The sequence below is a fragment of the Lontra canadensis genome, unplaced genomic scaffold (genome assembly GCF_010015895.1).
Source record: "Lontra canadensis isolate GAN:19392208 unplaced genomic scaffold, GSC_riverotter_1.0 scaffold82, whole genome shotgun sequence".
Lineage (NCBI taxonomy): Eukaryota > Metazoa > Chordata > Mammalia > Carnivora > Mustelidae > Lontra > Lontra canadensis.
In genome coordinates this window covers 8,259,218-8,276,236 of record NW_022631076.1, presented here as the reverse complement: position 1 = coordinate 8,276,236, position 17,019 = coordinate 8,259,218, and the positions used below count along the sequence as shown (strand labels likewise).

The following is a 17,019-nucleotide window of genomic DNA, read 5'->3' as shown; positions in this document are numbered from 1 at the left end:
ATGTCCCTCAGCGGAACAGACTTTTAAAAGTCCCGATTTTGTGCTCCGTTGCTCCGCCGCTTGCCGGGAGCCGGCCCCTCCCCCCGGGGTCTGTCTTCCCGCCCCTTTGGATTCACTTCTCCGCCAGTCCTACCTTTCAGCAAGTGGTTGATTTTCTGTTTCTAGAATTGCTGTTCTTCTTCTCTTCGATCTCCCGTTGGATTTGTAGGTGTTTGCAATCTTTAGATAAGCTATCTAGCTGATCTCCCGCAACCTGAAGTAGTCTCAGCTGCTACTTCTCCGCCATCTTGACTCGACATTTATGTTTTTATCTAGGAATTCATATCTTATTAGGAGAAATCAGGCTATTTTAATTATTTGAATATACATATTTTAAATCAGGTAGAGAAAAGTACCCATCCAAAGCACGTAGCGGAAGTAACACTTGGTCACATGTCATCCGGAAAGGCTAACAGTACGGAAACAAAAAAAGCTATAAAATACCAAATTAAAGCCATTCATGCTATCCATGTTAGTAGCTTATTCATGTAAAATAGTCTTAACACTTACCTCTACCAAATCCATGTCCTTAAGACTCCGTCCTGTTTTCTTCAGTGCCCCACTGATAGCAGGGACGGGACCTACATAAGAACAAAATCAGTTCCATCTTATGTGGCAGTTATTAGTAGCCACAAATCTTACCGCCTTAGCACATTATGCAATGATAGGACCATAAAAAAACAGAAAACAGAACCAAAGTGAAAAGCTGGTTGTGCAAAAGTATAAATGAGAGGCTCACGTGGAGATTTCTGCCAGAAACAGCTTTAAGAGCTCAGGCAGGGGCACCTGGGTGGCTCAGTTGGTCAAGTGTCTGCCTTCGGCTCAGGTCATGATCCCAGGGTTCTGCGATCGAGTCCTGCATTGGGTTCCCTGCTCAGTAGAGAGCCTTCTTCTCTCTTTCCCTCTGCCTGCCACTCTGCTACTTGTGCTCTCTGTCAAATAAATAAATAAAATATTTTTTTAAAAAAAGAGTTCAGACAGCCAAAGGAGTCCTCTATGGGGTTCTGCAGTCATTGACAGATTGTGCCTCCTACCGAAGGTGAAGGCAGACTGAGTGCTCTCCTGGGTCACAAGTAATATGCATTCCCAGTAAAGAATGACTGTGGCCACTCTGAATTTTTCAGATCCATCTGGACGGAAGACAAGAAACGGCAGCTGTATCTCCACGTGGGCACAGCAAGACAGGAAACCACAAGGCACTTCAAGGAAAAGATACCTAAAGCAAAGAAGCGTTTCTATTGCCAGTGGTAGGCAGAGATTTTAAACAAAACCAAACCCCCATGGCAGAAATGCAAATCTACCTAGTAAGACTTCTGAAACTTTAGCTCCCAGATTACTGACGATCACCAATGACAGTTTAACGCTGCTCAAAATTTTCAAGTTATACTAATATTTTCTCCCGAGAGGTAAAAAAGCTGGCTGAAGAAGATTATCTATTTCACTATTCTCAGAGAATGGAATGGCCATGTCTAAAAAAATTTGTGCGTTATGTTCTATTGAGTTTAAGTAGTCAGATATTCTGCAACAAGTGTCATACATATGCCTAAGGTAATATGAGAAATCGGTCTTCACAAGAGAAGCATGATGCAATCCAAACACAGTGTACTTTGTTTTGTCACCTAGTTAAAATGTTCCTTGGACAGCCATCTCCTTACCGGTGAAGGGCATCCGAATAGCGCTTTTCAATCTGGCTACCGATTTAACATAAAACCTAGTTCTAGATTCTCTTTGAATGTCTAAGGCACAAAAATAGGACAGTCAACAGTGGAGCCAGCAGTTAGCCAGCATGGCCAGGGATAAAGTACTCTACAGGGGTCAGAGACACACGGAACCAAAAGTTGAGGGTCTAACTCCGCTCTACACACCTCCTTGTCTTCATCTCCACAGTAAGCGTGACTCAGTGCATTCTTATTAACTCAGAATCATTAGTCAATTGCTAAAAATACGCGGGGTCACAGTCTGAGTTTTAAAGGACTGTTCCCGTAACACTGTTACTGGACTTCACAGGGACCCAGAAAGTTGTAATGATCTTGTTGGGAAAAGGGGACCTTATTTCTAGTCCTGCCACTGATAGCTATGTGATGCTGAGCACCTCTTTTGGGCTGTAAGCTTTCTCATCACAAGTGCTCTGAACTGGTTTTTAACCTTCTTTTTAACCACTGGAATCCTCTCTACAAATGAAGTCCAGTAAAAGATAAAACCAGAGCTGCTATACCTGCAGAGGTTCAAGGCTTCCCCCACCACTGCTGCCACTGGGGAGTTCCAGGGAACACTGACTGTCTTTCCGGATGTGTCCTTCCTGGGAGCCACTGCAAGTCCCAAGTCCCCGCTTTCCTCCCTTTTCTGGGTCAGCAGTTTCTCTTGCAAGGCTAAGGATTGCTTGATGTTGGATAACTACATAACCGAGGGCACTATTCTTAGAAACTGGAGTGATGAATCAATCCCCACCACTCAAAAACCACTCTCCGTTGTTTATTCATTTGGGGCAATCCGTGTAGTCACCTTGTTTAATCCCATACAACAACCGACAGACAGCTGTCTAGTGAAGGGACATCTGACACTGGGGCATTTGGCGTTTATGGCTCTGCTCAAGCCCTAAGGGAAAAAAGCAATCCTTCCACAATGGTATTCATTACACTGCAGGGCCAGCATCCAGACTCTGGAACAGAAGAAAGGAAAACTACATTTTCTTCTTTTTTTTTTCTTTTTTTTAGATTAATATCTATCTAACAGAGACACAGCGAGAGGGGAACACAAGCAGGAGGGGTGAGAGAGGGAGAAGCAGGCTTCCCTCTGAGCAGGGAGCCAGAGGGCTTCGACCCCAGGACCCCAGGATCATGACCTGAGCCGAAGGCAGACGCTTAATGACTGAGCCATCCAGATGCCCTGGGAAAACGACATTTTCTTCACTATGTTAATGTACCAGAACCTATTCAGTGATATTAAACTGAAAAGAACTATAAAATAACTACTTACCTATATCAAATAAATTTGACTGATCATCAGGACGAGCCAGGTACACCTAAACCCCATACTTCCCAGGCTCCACCCTGGAACTACTGAAACAAAATCTTTTGGGGTGGGGTTATGGGGTCATGGGGAGATTTTGATGATCATTTGGGGTCTGGGAAACCACTGTTCCAGACACTGAAGTGATAAATACCATACTTTTTAAAGCTACTTTCCATCTCTAAAACAAAAGCAGTGTTTTGGTGAAAGCAAGGAGCTTAAAGCTAATTAAGCTTTTAAACCTGAAACATAGAAAAAACTGACTTTTAACAGATGGTCACATAGCTTACGGTTTTGGTTAAAGTAATCTGAAACACAGTGAAAGTGACAAAATATGGACAGATACAGTTGGGTATTTACTATGTCCCCAGTGAGCTCAAATGCTATTACTTGAGAAGAACTTTGAGGGACAGACCAAAGGATCTCTGAGAACACAGGTCAGCAACAGGTCGTCCCCCTTCTACCCTGGATCCTGCTTCAAAATCCAATTTAGTTGGAAAAGGCCTAACTGCGCTCACAGAAAAACCTCTGGACCCATCGAGAATCTGAATCTAGCCCCAGAGTAGCCTTTTCTTTGGGGTATGAGGGTACAGACGGGATAGGACAAAGCCTCCAGCACTAGTATTTTTTAAGTGAGGCGCCTCATCAATTCTGTTTCCTGGAGAATGATGACAGACATTACTAAAATTCAGCACATCTGAGGTTCCTAGGAGCACATCCAGCAAAAAGCTGTTTCTTTTCCTAATTCATATATTTCAAGCCAAAAAGAGCATACAGCTGGCCCTTAAACAGCACAAGTTTGAATGGAGCAGGTCCACTTAAGTGCAGATATGGTCAATACAGCACAGTACGATGAATATATTTGCGTACAGTTTTCTTAAGAACATTTCCTCTCCTCTAGTTTACCGTGAGAACACAGTGCGTACTCCATGTAACACACAAAGTGTGTGTTAAAAGCTTATGTTACAGGTCAGACTTCTGGGCAACAGGAGGCTCTTAGTGGTTACGTTTCATGGGAAGCAACAGTTGTACTTGGACTCCAGCTGTGTGACGGTTGGCACCCCTCGTCCCCACGTTGTTCAAGGGTCAACTATACACACTTGTAGGGAGCTCTCCTGCTCATCTCTGCCAAACTGAGATCCACTGGAATCCTTCATTTTCCTATTAAGTGGCAGCTGAGCCAGGTGGGCGTGACTCTGACTTCCGGGACAGCACAGAGGGAAGAGCATTTGAATTAAGAGAGGCCCGGTTCCCATCCTGGCTCCATCACTTACCTGTCTGGAACTTGACAAGATAACCTCCCTAAACTTCCATTTTCTCCCTCTCAAAGGGGTTGTGGGAAGAGGAAATGAGACACACCAGTGGCCGCATGCAGGACACCCAGCGTTCAGCCATCTCTGTTTGGCCCCAGGATCTCTCCTTGCCTCTTGTCTCCTGTAGTCAGCACCTTGTAATTCTTCTGATATATGCTGCGAGCCAGTCTTAAATACAGACAGTGAGATGTGATTACTGCCCACGAGCAGTCTTGGTTTTCCTACTGGGCCCGGCACAGGTTTTCTAGATTTGTTTAAATGACTGATGACCAATCTTCTTTTCTCCACAAGTGACCTTGATCTGGCTACTGTTTCAAGTATCTGAATGCCAAAGACGACTTCTCTCCAGAAACATACACTACAAACTTACCAATACCCATGATGGAGGGATCACATCCAGACACGAAATAGCCCACAATTCTTGCCAGTGGTGTGAAGTTATGTTTTTTAACAGCATCTTCACTAGCTATGATAACAGCTCCAGCACCATCGGATACCCCCTTGGAAACAAAAACAGGAACACTGACTAGAGGGCAAAAGGACCCAGTTAATCAAGGTTTGAACTAATGCGGTAGTGTTAAGATTGTGGTACTATGTAAGAAACAGCATCACAATCTGGGCTACGATGAGGGCTCGCAGTGCTCCAGGAACTGTTTTAGGCACAGAATCCAACCTCACCAAGGGAAAACAGGAAACAATGTCCAGGAAAATATTATGTCCAGATATGGGGAGATGTAAGAAATCTGTTGAGTTGTATACATCAGAAAACCAACAAACCAACCAACAAACCCAGGAAAACTGGAATAATAACCAAGCAGATTTCCTTCTACAGTCCTTGTAATATTTTAAAAAGACTAAGAAACTGGAAGAGTATTATATGCGATTAAAGTATTTTGTTTGGAACTATGAAACCCCCAATTAACCGAATATGAACGCTGCCAGTTGAAGGTAAACAGCTAAAGACTAGCACGAGAAGTCTCCAAAAGACCCCACAGGACTACTTTGCACTGAACACGGCAGCAAGAGTCCAAGGTGAGCTGTGGCGTCACCTACCGAGGCATTGCCCGCGGTCACGGTTCCCTCCTTCTTGAATACTGGGGGGAGTTTAGTTAACTGCTCCAGGGTCGTCTGGGGCCGGGCGTGCTCGTCTACCTGCATTGTCTGTTTCCCCTTCTTCGTTTTCACCTCAATGGGTGCCATCTCATTATTAAAGTAGCCAGCATCGTTAGCTGAAAGAGGAGAAAGACCATCGTGAGAATGGGAGAAAAAGAAGATATAAGAAACGAAATCAAACACATCCTTCAGTTTTGGCTCTACCCTTTCCTCGCAGCCTACTTTAACATAAGCCTCTGTTACAGGCACAACTTATGCTGCCTCTCGAAGGACTTAATACACTGCCATCAATCTATGCAAATGCATTTTGCCTTCTTTTAAAATTGTAATTTTGATCTTTTTTACTGTAATTTTTTTTTTTACAAGGTATCACTAGACTATTAGCAGTCCTTGTCTGTTAGCTACAGATAGAATAGCACCAAGTAAACTCAATGTCTCATTTAAACTGCTCTCGGTGAGGTAAGAAGTAAACTGAAAAGTCACCAGGACGTACAACAATAACATATTGTACACTTAAAAAAATTTGTTAAGGGGGTAGAGTTTATTTTAAGTGTCTTTACCACAGTAAGAGAAAAGAAGTTGTCTCCAAAAGAAGTTACCGATCTAGGTTACCAAGTAACCTATGACTGAAATTTAATGACAAGCAACCCGAAGAAATTCTACGAGCGATTACCGACACAGTTGTGAGTGAAACAGCTGACCTGCTTCCACCTCCACTGACTACAATGGACGGCAGTAATCTACAGCTTCCAGAAACAGAATACGCCAGGAGTGAGACCACCTTCCTTCTGATAGCTCTTTACAAGGGCAGGCTACACACTTCCCTTATTTGGTTTTCACAACTCTTAGGGAAAAAGGGGAGGCAAATCTTCTTTATCTCAATTGTACAGATGCCCAGTGAAAAAATGACTTGGTAGAGGTTGGTTAACTTGTATGAGGCCAAGGTAGAAACAGAGCTGATGACTCCTGGCCTCTGGACCAGCATGCTCCCACTTTAATATGTAAGAAAAACACAGAGAATGAGCTGGCTGGCATCGGCTCCATCCCACTTCTCCCTCCGAGTACTTAACGCCCCTGAAGAAGAGTTGCTGCTCATTTCTAATAGTTTAATTTAAAAAATCTTTTTCAAGAGACTAACAAATGTCTTCAACTCACCATACTGTCATGTTGCCCACTTTGGACCAGTCTGACAGTAGTGAGAAGTGTTACACCAAGGGCAGCAGAACTCTGGCCGCATAGAGTTCTGAGTCTTCGAGTCAGAGTGCAACGATTCTCAATTAGGAATGGGAGGAGGAAGGCGCACAATGGGTCCTTTCCAAATATACCATCCCTTCCTCATAAACAGGGTATGCCTCACAGAGGAGAACACCCTCTCTGGGCCAGCAGCTTCCGGGAGCCATCGTCTCTCACAGAGTATCAAAGCCCTCGCAGCAGAGTGCTCTACATGTTCTACTGACATCAGAACCACTGAGGACAAAATTCAAGTTGGCCAGATAAGGTCAATTAGCAATGCCACTTTTTAGGTAGCATTTCTATATTTCAAAAGAGAAACTCCTGGTTAATTTTGCAATCATTCACAGAATATCTACTCATCTAAACATAAAGGAATGATGAAAAAAAGTGATTTTCAAAAGGTACAATTTTAAATAAATATTATTATATGACCATTATAATCCAAAAATGACGAAAATCTTCTCTATTTTTTTAAACCCAGGTATAACTGACATACTACGTTATATTAGTTTCAGGTATACAACCTAACCATTCGGTATTTGTGTATGCAGGACTGCACAATGATCATTGCTCTAAATCTAGTTAACATCTGTCCCCATACATAGCTGCACCAATTTTTTTTCTTGCGACGAGAACCTTGAAGACCTACTCTACTAGCAACTTCACGCATGCGCTCTACACTGTTATTAACTATGGTCACCATGCTCTACGTTACATCCCCGGGACTTACTTTATTTTATAACCTTTGACTCCCTCTGCCCATTTCACCCACCCACCCAAGTTTTCTTCTGTTGACACTTCTAACATGCATCTCACTGACCAGCTTTCCACCTCTGCTGGGACTGCAGGGCGTACTTGTCGCAGTCTTCTCTGCTTATGTTATGTTCTGCAGCAAGATTCTCTGCGGTGATCCCCATGGGGAGCCGGATGTGCTCATCTGTTAATCCTGACCACAAAGCATCTTCCAGCTATTGAAAGACACGAATAGTAAGGTGATTTGTTAAAGTGTATCTTTTGAAAGTAATATGCTGTAATATCTTTACATTTAATTAATTGTCCCAATAAATGAAAGTAAAATTACGTTTTCTGTTTATTATTATTACTATTATTATTATTATTATTATTCATCTTTGGTTCTGGGACATTTTAAAAAACACGCAATGCCATAATCAAATGCACGCATCCTCACTGTTCAGGGAGGGGACACAGGAGATTATCCTACAGTCAAAAATGAAACCGCGGGGGCACCTGGATGGCTCAGTTGCTAAGCGTAGGCTTTGGCTCAGGTCATGATCCTGGAGTCGTGGGATCGAGCCCCATGTCAGGCTCCCTGTTCAGCAGGGAGTCTGCCTCTCCCTCTCTCACCCTCCCTGTATACTCTCTCACAAATAAATAAATAAATAAAATCTTTAAAAAAAAAAAAAGAAAGAAAGAAAGAAAGAAACCCTCAAGGCTACATTTTTAAGAAACCTAACACGGGGTCCTCATGCAATGTTTCCCTGTAGCCACCTGTGACCCACAATTCTGCGCTCTGCAGGAGTGTGCCTGAGCTCCTTCAGTGACAGGAACAGCTGGTTCTGTCAGCTACTGGGAGGTGGAAAACCACACACAGATTCCTTGAGGAACAGAAAAGTTACTTATTATCCAGTGGGTCAGTCTCTGATAAGGGTGCCCCCTTGTGTCTTCTCCACTAGCCCTCATCATCTTTGAGTCACTGACCTGTCTTTCCAAAGGTTTTCTTAATACTTGGTGTCTAAAATACTATTTCATATTTTCTAGGTCTTATTCTTTCCAACTTTCAAAAAGGCCAGGGGATGAAGTAGATGAAGTGTGAACCAATCATTGCTGTTGGAAAATGCTAACAACAGAGAATGTCATTAGCCCTTTCTCATGGGCGGGACAGCACACTAGTGTCCTCTGTCAGTACTGTCATTCCCGTGCCAGAGCTCTCAAAGATGTGCAGATCAGTTTCTGTCTGACTGACTCAGGACAATATCATCTCTATTCAAAGAGAATCTTTAAAAAACAAAATTTAAAGAGCAAAATAAAAAAAAAAAAATCAATAAAACAAAGAGAAGGTTTTCTGTGAAGAAGATACCTATTCAATGGACACTGCTCCAGGAAGAAAACGTCCATAAATCATGGTAAAGATTTAATTACTGGGTTTACCATTTATTCAGTAGAGAAATTAATTACTTCAACCTCTGCCTATCTTTTTGATCTGCCTCCTCCTTTCCTCTGCCTCCCCAGTGTATTAATTCCATGATCAGAGGCGTGGTGAGATAAAGTCTATGTGGATTTTTTAAATGCGGGTTAAAACCAGACTGGGGTTTTGAAATAGTTTACAAATTTCAAGTCATTTTTGTATTTTGTCAATCCCCTATTAACGAAACTGGTTTCAAAATCTGTTTTCTCTCTCCCAAAATGGTGTGATTAAAATTATCAGCATAGGGGCGCCTGGGTGGCTCAGGTCATAATCCCAGGGTCCTGGCATCGAGTCCTGCACCGGACTCCAGGTTTAGCGGGAGGCCTGCTTCTCCCCTCCCACTCCCTGCTTGTGTTCCCTCCCTCACGATCTCTCTGTCAAATAAATAAATAAAATTTTAAAAATATATATTAGCATAAATGCATGACAAATAATTTTTAAACATTTGAATGGTTCCAACCTTGAGGTCTGATCCAAACTTGGTTCCAAAGCGCACGTTTCTGACACAGTAGGGAGACTGGCTCATGCTTTCAGATCCTCCACATAAGACAACTTCGGCCTCTTTAACACAAATTTCCTATTGGAAAACGAAGGTGCAGCAATAACAAAAAAACTTTTATTGTGACAGAGGTTTGTATTAAGCAGTAAACTAACAGTAAATGTAATGATTTACAGTCTCAAAAGGAAATACTTGTCAAGTCATGCTAACGCACATGCCACAGCACCCATCCCTAAGACATGAGGGGAGAAAAACCTAACAGACTTCAATTGTGTGTGTGCAAGTGACAAATTCTACCTATGTTTTGGCAAGGAATGATAATTCTTACCCTTGAAATAAATCTTGAAAATCAGCAGAGATATTAATGCCTGGCATAATATATGGATTATCAGCTGAGGATAAAGAATAAATCCTTTAAAAAGGCAGAAGAAGAATTTATCCCATTAATGTAGGAGTCTGATGCAAGTAACAGACCACACGCAAGAACTGAGTTAACTGAGGAGAATCAGAAAAGGAAACCCATTTCTTCCTTCTAACACCTCCCACTATTTGCATTTCTCAGAAAAGCAGCAAGGAACAAGCCTCCAAAGCCAGTGTTCACAGTGACTGCTAAGAGAATCAGGACCACTACTTCAGTTACATTGTTACAGAAATAAATTAACATGAAAATTATTCATCACAATATGTCCATGTCCTTCATTCTGTAAAAAAAATGAAGATCTGGACAAATAAAATTGGATTTCACTATATCCCTTTACCCTGTGCTCACGGATCAAATGTATTTGTCCAAGTACCCATCCCTTAAAAAGGAATGCATTTCTTACCATCCCCTAAACCCTCCAACTTTTTTCCTAGTCTTATAGTCTTTATTCCGTGTTTCACAGGCCTGCGTTCAAGTTCTGTCTCTGTAACTTAGTCACCTTACTGATCAGTTTCCTTGTCTGTTAAATGGGAATAGTGATAGTTCCCGTCTTACCAGATGGTTGTGAAGACTAAGTGAGATACTGAATGTAAATCTAGCAAGGTCAGGCACACAGGAAGCACTTGATAAAAGTGAGAGTCATGATTACCTTTAAAAAAAAACTGTGATAAAATATATCTAACTTCAAATTTACCATTGTAACCAATTTTAAGTGTACAGTTCAATAGGTGCATTCACAGTGTTGTCTGACCAACCACCACCACTCATCTCCAGACGTCTTTTCGGTTCTGCAGGCTGAACTCGGTACCATTAAACATGAACTCCTCCTTTTCTCTCCCCCCCAGCCCCAGCAACCACCATCCTCCTTTCTGTCTCTATGAATCTGACTACTCATATGAGGGAGATCATACAGTATTTGTCCTTTTGTGGTTCATTTATTCCACTTAGCATGTCTTCAAAGATCCGTGAGCAGCTTTTAAGGGACTGTTGATTCTTGTATTCCTGTGTACTTTTCCAAGAAAAATCAAATACTGACCTTTCCTAACGAAGCACTATAAAACAAAAGCCTACGGTGTTCTACTGAAGTGGGGCATTTTCTCCAACAGCTTTTAGCGTATTTTCAGAGAAGTAATAAAACGTTCCCATACCTGACATCCACTCACGATGGACTGGAAACCAGAGCCACAGAGTCTGTTAACAGTGAGAGCTGGGACCTCTTTTGGGACTCCCACCCGCAAACCAACGTGCCGGGCCAAATATGCAGCATCCGAAGAACTCTGGAATAGAGGGAGAAGACAAAGAACGTCCTCTATAAATCTCGGCAAAAAGGAGGACAAAATACACGGAATTGTTCGCAATCTATCAAAAATAGTAAACTACATGGCTCTAAGGTAGGACACAATGTATACAGGTATAGCACGTATTTTATGGAATATATGTGTTTATTACTTGAATAAAAACTACAATTTGGTCTGCTTGTTTTTAAACACACAAAGTCCGAGTTTTATATTACTATAGTTAAAATAATTCTTGTATTAATAGAAGATAGAAATTTGTAACAATTAGAACGGTTTAAAAATAAAATGGGCTATCTTAAAATAATATGTTCCTTAAAAGAGAAAGTATCCGGGGCGCCTGGGTGGCTCAGTGGGTTAAAGCCTCTGCCTTCAGCTCAGGTCACGATCTCAGGGTCCTGGGATCCAGCCCCGTGTCAGGCTCTCTGCTCAGCATGGAGCCTGCTTCCTCGGCTCTCTCTGCCTGCCTCTCTGCCTACTTGTGATCTCTGTCTGTCAAATAAATAAATACAATCTTTAAAAAAAAAAAAGAGAGAGAGAGAGAGAAAGTATCTGAAGCTGTAATTTTCAACTTTTGTTGCATACCGGAAAACCAGGACAGCTTGACATACGAATGCTGAGTGTAACCAAACCAATGAAACCGGAAAAGCACAGGCAAGGCAATGCTATCAGTAGACACTTTTAAAAGCACCCAGGGAGGGGCGCCTGGGTGGCTCAGTGGGTTAAGCCTCTACCTTCGGCTCCCGTCATGATTTCAGGGTCTTGGGATCCAACCCCGCCTCGGGCTCTCTGCTCAGCAGGGAGCCTGCTTCCCCCTCCCTCTCTGCCTGCCTCTCTGCCTACTTGGGATCTCTCTCTGTGTCAAATAAATAAAATCTTAAAAAAAAAAAAAAGCACCCAGGGGATAATGTGAAACTGAGGCTGAGACCTGTTGACCTAGGGAGGGGAGAGTTAAACAAGGACCCCAGGTTCCAAAGCAACAGTGCTGGCCCGGCTCTGGGGTCCAAGAAGAACAGTGACAGCAGGTGGTCTGCTACAGACTTACCAACTGGTTACAATCTGCACTTTAGTGTTTTTATAGGCTTCCTACCCTATAACCCCAACCTGTGTATTTGTTCTGTGGTTTTGGTCTCCTGTTTATTTATTTGTTCTTTTTTAAGATTTTATTTATTTTGAGAGAGCGCACAGAGGGAGATGGAAGACTCACGGCTCGAGGAGAGCCCAATACAGGGCTCCATTCAGGACCCTGGGATCATGACCTGAGCTAAAGGCAGACGCTTAACCCACTGGGCCACCCAGGTGCCCTTGGTCTCCTGTTTAATGGCACACAAGTAATACTACCAGGTAACCAGAACCAGGTGTCAATGTGTTGAGACTTTTTACTGTGTTTAGCATGATAGGAAAAACTGTGGAAAAAAAAAAAAAAAAAAAACACATCCAAATGATACAGTGGCATAAAATGCAGAGCTGGAAGTGGACTCCCAAGGAGTCAGACTTGGCGTGGGAGTGTGAGTGTGTAACGAGCTTCTCACGACTGCACGGATGCAGTGCTCTCAGCCTTCGGGAAAAACCTGGTGGAGTGGGTTCAGCCTACTGTGGCAGATCGTAAAGGACAGAGTAGTAAATTGATACCATACACAGCAGAGCTAGCTCTGTCTGTATAAACAGAGAAATGGGCTTAGCCACAGAGGTTTAAACCATCTGGTTGGCCCATGCAGTAACACAAACCAGGGCTTGGATGCACAGCTGTATCTCATGTTTTATGGTCTCCCAGCCTTTCCATCCTAGGCACTTTTGGACAAATCTTTGTCCTCGTTCAAGGCTTTGTTTTGGGTTTTGTGGGTATTTGCCACCTTGCATCCCTCAGCTTTGCAGGTAGACAGATGTGATTCAAAACTTGTGTTCTACGGTGTTCCTTGTTGAGGAGTAATCGCTTACTTGTGGAGGAATAAGTCATGCTTCCCCACTAAAGGGGGCGTGGGGGTGGTAATGCACAAGGCAAGCCATGCCATAAGCTACTAGAAGAACTTCTTGATGGGAAATTTTAGCTTTGCGTTTTGTTGCTTTACTTCCTAAAATAACTTCGACATGTTCCTCACTGGTCCATCTGATGTGGGAAACAAAGGCAGAAGAAAAAAATATTAAATTTCCTTACTACTTACAGCCCACTGACAAGTCCTTGAAACAGAGCGACAGTCCTCTAGGAACTCAGCTGCCTCGATGTTAATAGTTTCCGAATGGCAAAAGGCAATCTTAGCCCCATGCCCAGGATCCTTTTAAGCCTACTTCAACATATAAAAATTCCTTTTGCCAGGGTTTTCTGTTTTGGGAGTCACTTCCCTTATAATACTCTAATGTCCAGACTGGCAAAATAAGTGTTTTATAAAATCAAGCAGTAGTCTGAGGTTATACAAAGATTATTATTAGGTCAGGAGTCAGATCTGGATTGGAATCTAGACTCTGTCATTCACTAGCAGTGTGAACTTTGGTTTACCTAACTCTCAAGTTCCTCCTAAGCGAAGTTATCTGCAAATGGATTCCTAAGTGCCTTCTTTGTAAATAAGAGTAGAGTAGTTACGATTGAGTTGTTAAATTCTAGACCAACTGACTGAATAAAGATAGTTTACGGAGATCTTGCTGACGGCATACATACTTACTTGTATGGATATTTTGAATGTGGTCCTACCTGATGCTTAGAAACCAGATATCTTCTACTTTGGCCACTGTATTCTAGAAAGTAACTGATAATTTTTCCTTTTTTTTTTTTTTTTTAATTTTTGGTTACATATTCTCTAAGTGCTCCCATGAAATGACTCTACATCCCTTTTAACACCAAAATTTGTGGGAAGAGCTTAGTACAGGTGGAAGAATATTGAACCAGAAGTCAGGAGCATTCCAGCCCAGGACTGTTACAGATCACCCCTCCGCAACTCTGCACCTTCCCTGGAGGTTTCCACATGTGTTAAGAGAGGCCTGGAGTTCTATAAAATCTCTAGGGTTTCTTCTGGCTTTTTAATATTCCCTAAATCTTACTTGGAACTTAACCTTTTTTAAAAAGTTTCTATTCCTGTTTTATTTTTCAACTGAGGTATAACTGACATAAAACATATCAGTTTCAAGTGTACCATGTAATGACTCAGTATTTGTATAGACTGCAAATTATCACAATTAAGTCTAGTTAACATCTGTCATCATATATATGATGAGAGAGCAGAAGTCTAGCTGAAGACAAGACATAAGCTGACACCAGGCAACCTCCCCCTACCCCCCACTTTGGGGTGGGACATGGGTGACATTCTTCCAGGAATCTCCCAATTATGTTAACATTAATGCCTTGCCAGAGGGAAAAACCACCTTACCTTGACAACGGCAAGGCCTCAGGTATCCTCTATCTTATAGGTGGGTCTTCTTTAACATGAAAACCCTTTTGAAACTTCCCTTTTCCTTACTTTCCCCAACTTCCCTTATATAATAACGGTTCCTCAAGACTCTGCCCACAGGTCCTGTCCCAGAGCTTTAATAAAACCACCATTTTGCACTGAAGACGTCAAGACTTCTTTCTTGATTGCAGACTCTGGACCTCACCCCACCATAGCTCACCTATATTCCAAAACCACATTATATAGTTAAACAAAAAAATTTTTTTGAGGACTGATGTGAGGCTGCGAGCGGATGGTCAGAATTCTTGAGACACTTCTGGTGCAAAAAGGTACTTTTATTTAAGCACAGGGACAGGACCCATAGGCAGGAAGAGCTGCACTGGGGTTGTGAGTGACTGATTACATACCTTGTAGTTAGTGGGGGTTTAGGGATAGCGTAAGTCCCTATGGAATTTGGAAGCAGAGCTTATCCAGGACCTTGAGGGGCTGGCTGCTGCTTAGATAAGGTTCTTTACTTCTGTCTAGTAAAACATGAGTCTTGAGACACTCCAGGTGTATGAAAGTGGCGACACGTCGGAAAGATGACTGCTATCTTATCGGCGGAAAGATCAGCGGCAAGTAACAGGAAGAAGAACAGAGCCGCAGTGGTAAAATACCAACGAGTCCTTGAGGGGGCGGGAGGGGTGTTATAATCCCCACCTCAGGAATTCTGTCTGGAGACTACAGCAGCAGCAAAATGCAGCCTTTGTTCCTGTTTCTCCCATCAAGGACTTTTAACACTTATTAGCATTTTTCAAATGCCCGGTATAGTATTATTAACTATAGTCATCACGCTGTTTCATTACAGCCCCAAGACTGACTGACTTAGAACTGGAAGTTTATACCTTTTTGACCTCCGTAACTCACGTAATTCCTTTCATACATGAGAACCGCTAAGGACAGAATACTTTAGTACCTTTAAAACCTCTCAAAACATCAGTCGATTCCCATTATTCGTAGATTCTATACTCGCGAATTCACGTACGTGTTAAAAATTTATTTGTAGGGGCGCCTGGGCGGCTCAGTGGGTTAAAGCCTCTGCCTTCAGCTCAGGTCATGATCCCGGGGTCCTGGGATCGAGCCCCGCGTTGGGCTCTCTGCTCTGTGGGGAGGCTGCTTCCTCCTCTCTCTCTGCCTGCCTCTCTGCCTACTTGTGATCTCTGTCAAATGAATAAATAAAATCTTTAAAAAAAAAATTTATTTGTAACCCCAAAAGTAATACCTCCAGCACTTCTGTGGTTATTTCCAGATTATGGGCAGGGTGGAGGAACATTGAGAAAACTTAGTCGCCTAAAATAATACACACTTTCCGGGCTGAAGATGAACAAAGGGACACTCAGCCTTCTTGTTTTAGCTCTCATGCTATAAACAAGTGTCCTTTCTGGGCGCCTGAGTGCCTCAGTCCGTTGAGCGTCTGCCTTCCATTCAGATCATGATCCCAGGGTCCTGGGACTGAGCCTCCTGTGTAGGGTCCCTGCTCAGCAGGAGTCTGCTTCTCCGTCAGCCCCTCCTTCTTCCCTTCTGCTCTTACACTCTCTCTCTGAAGTAAATAATCTTTAAAACAAACAAAAACAAATCTCCTTTCTGTGGTCTATTTATTGCAACGTTTTTTGCATTTTTGTGCTTTTTGTTGGAGATTTTGCTGTTCAAAATCACCACAGGCATAGTGCCATCGAAGTGCAGTGATGCACAGAGCACTGTGGAAGCGCGCTGGGGACCTCACCTGGACCAAAGGAAACCGGGTGGTCCAAGAGGTAACTGCTGCCATCAGGGACATCTTACACCAACACTGCGACAAGTACGAAAGTACCAGTGCCACTCTGTGTGAGAACGTTGTCTCGCTGGATGAACCAGATCCGTGAGCAGCTGTGATTTGGATCGGGACAGAGATGAGTTACTGGAGAGCTTCCTGGAGGGTTTTCCTGATGAGCCCAGGTGCTGCTCACTCTGCTTACTGCCACAGCGAAGCTGCTTCTCAAGCAACCACCAGAAACACAGGAGCTGCTACAGCAGGTCTTGAGTTTGACAACACGGGATTCTGATAAACCTGACCTTCGAGACCAGGGCTATATTTACCAGCGTCTTCTCTCAACAGACCCTGTCACAGGCAAAGAAGTCGTCTTGTCTGAGAAGCCACTGATGTCTGAGACAGATCTTACTGTGCCAGCTCTGCTGGACGAGCTCATCTGCCACACCGATCTTTGACCTTGGTGTACCATAAGCCTCCCAATGCTTTTGTAGAAGGAAGTCATGGAATCCGTCCCAAACATGTGCCAATATATCATGGGAGCACTGATGTAGATGACAGCCTTTGGCACCACCACTGCCACGATCTTGGAACAGCCTCAGGTTATCCCCTCTCAAGGTGACCTTCTAGACCTTCTAAACCTTGACCTCAGTCTTCCAGTCAATGTGTTTCAGGTGTCCTCCACACAGATGGGAGCAGCAGATCTCCCTGGAGGAGGACTAGAT

General features: G+C 43.0%; 1 protein-coding gene across 3 annotated transcripts in view; it reads right to left on the bottom strand.

Annotated features, from left to right (window-relative positions):
• ACAA2 (acetyl-CoA acyltransferase 2) overlaps positions 1–17,019 on the bottom strand; it is a 35,065-nt gene that overhangs the window by 9,177 nt on the left and 8,869 nt on the right. For all 3 annotated transcript variants that reach the window (XM_032882539.1, XM_032882537.1, XM_032882538.1), the window contains exons 3-8: positions 10,982–11,110; positions 9,374–9,490; positions 7,528–7,675; positions 5,415–5,590; positions 4,732–4,861; positions 550–620 (exon numbers count right to left, since the gene is read on the bottom strand). In XM_032882539.1, coding sequence (XP_032738430.1) covers positions 550–620; positions 4,732–4,861; positions 5,415–5,590; positions 7,528–7,675; positions 9,374–9,490; positions 10,982–11,110 — 771 coding nt within the window. The remainder of the gene's footprint in view (positions 1–549; positions 621–4,731; positions 4,862–5,414; positions 5,591–7,527; positions 7,676–9,373; positions 9,491–10,981; positions 11,111–17,019) is intronic.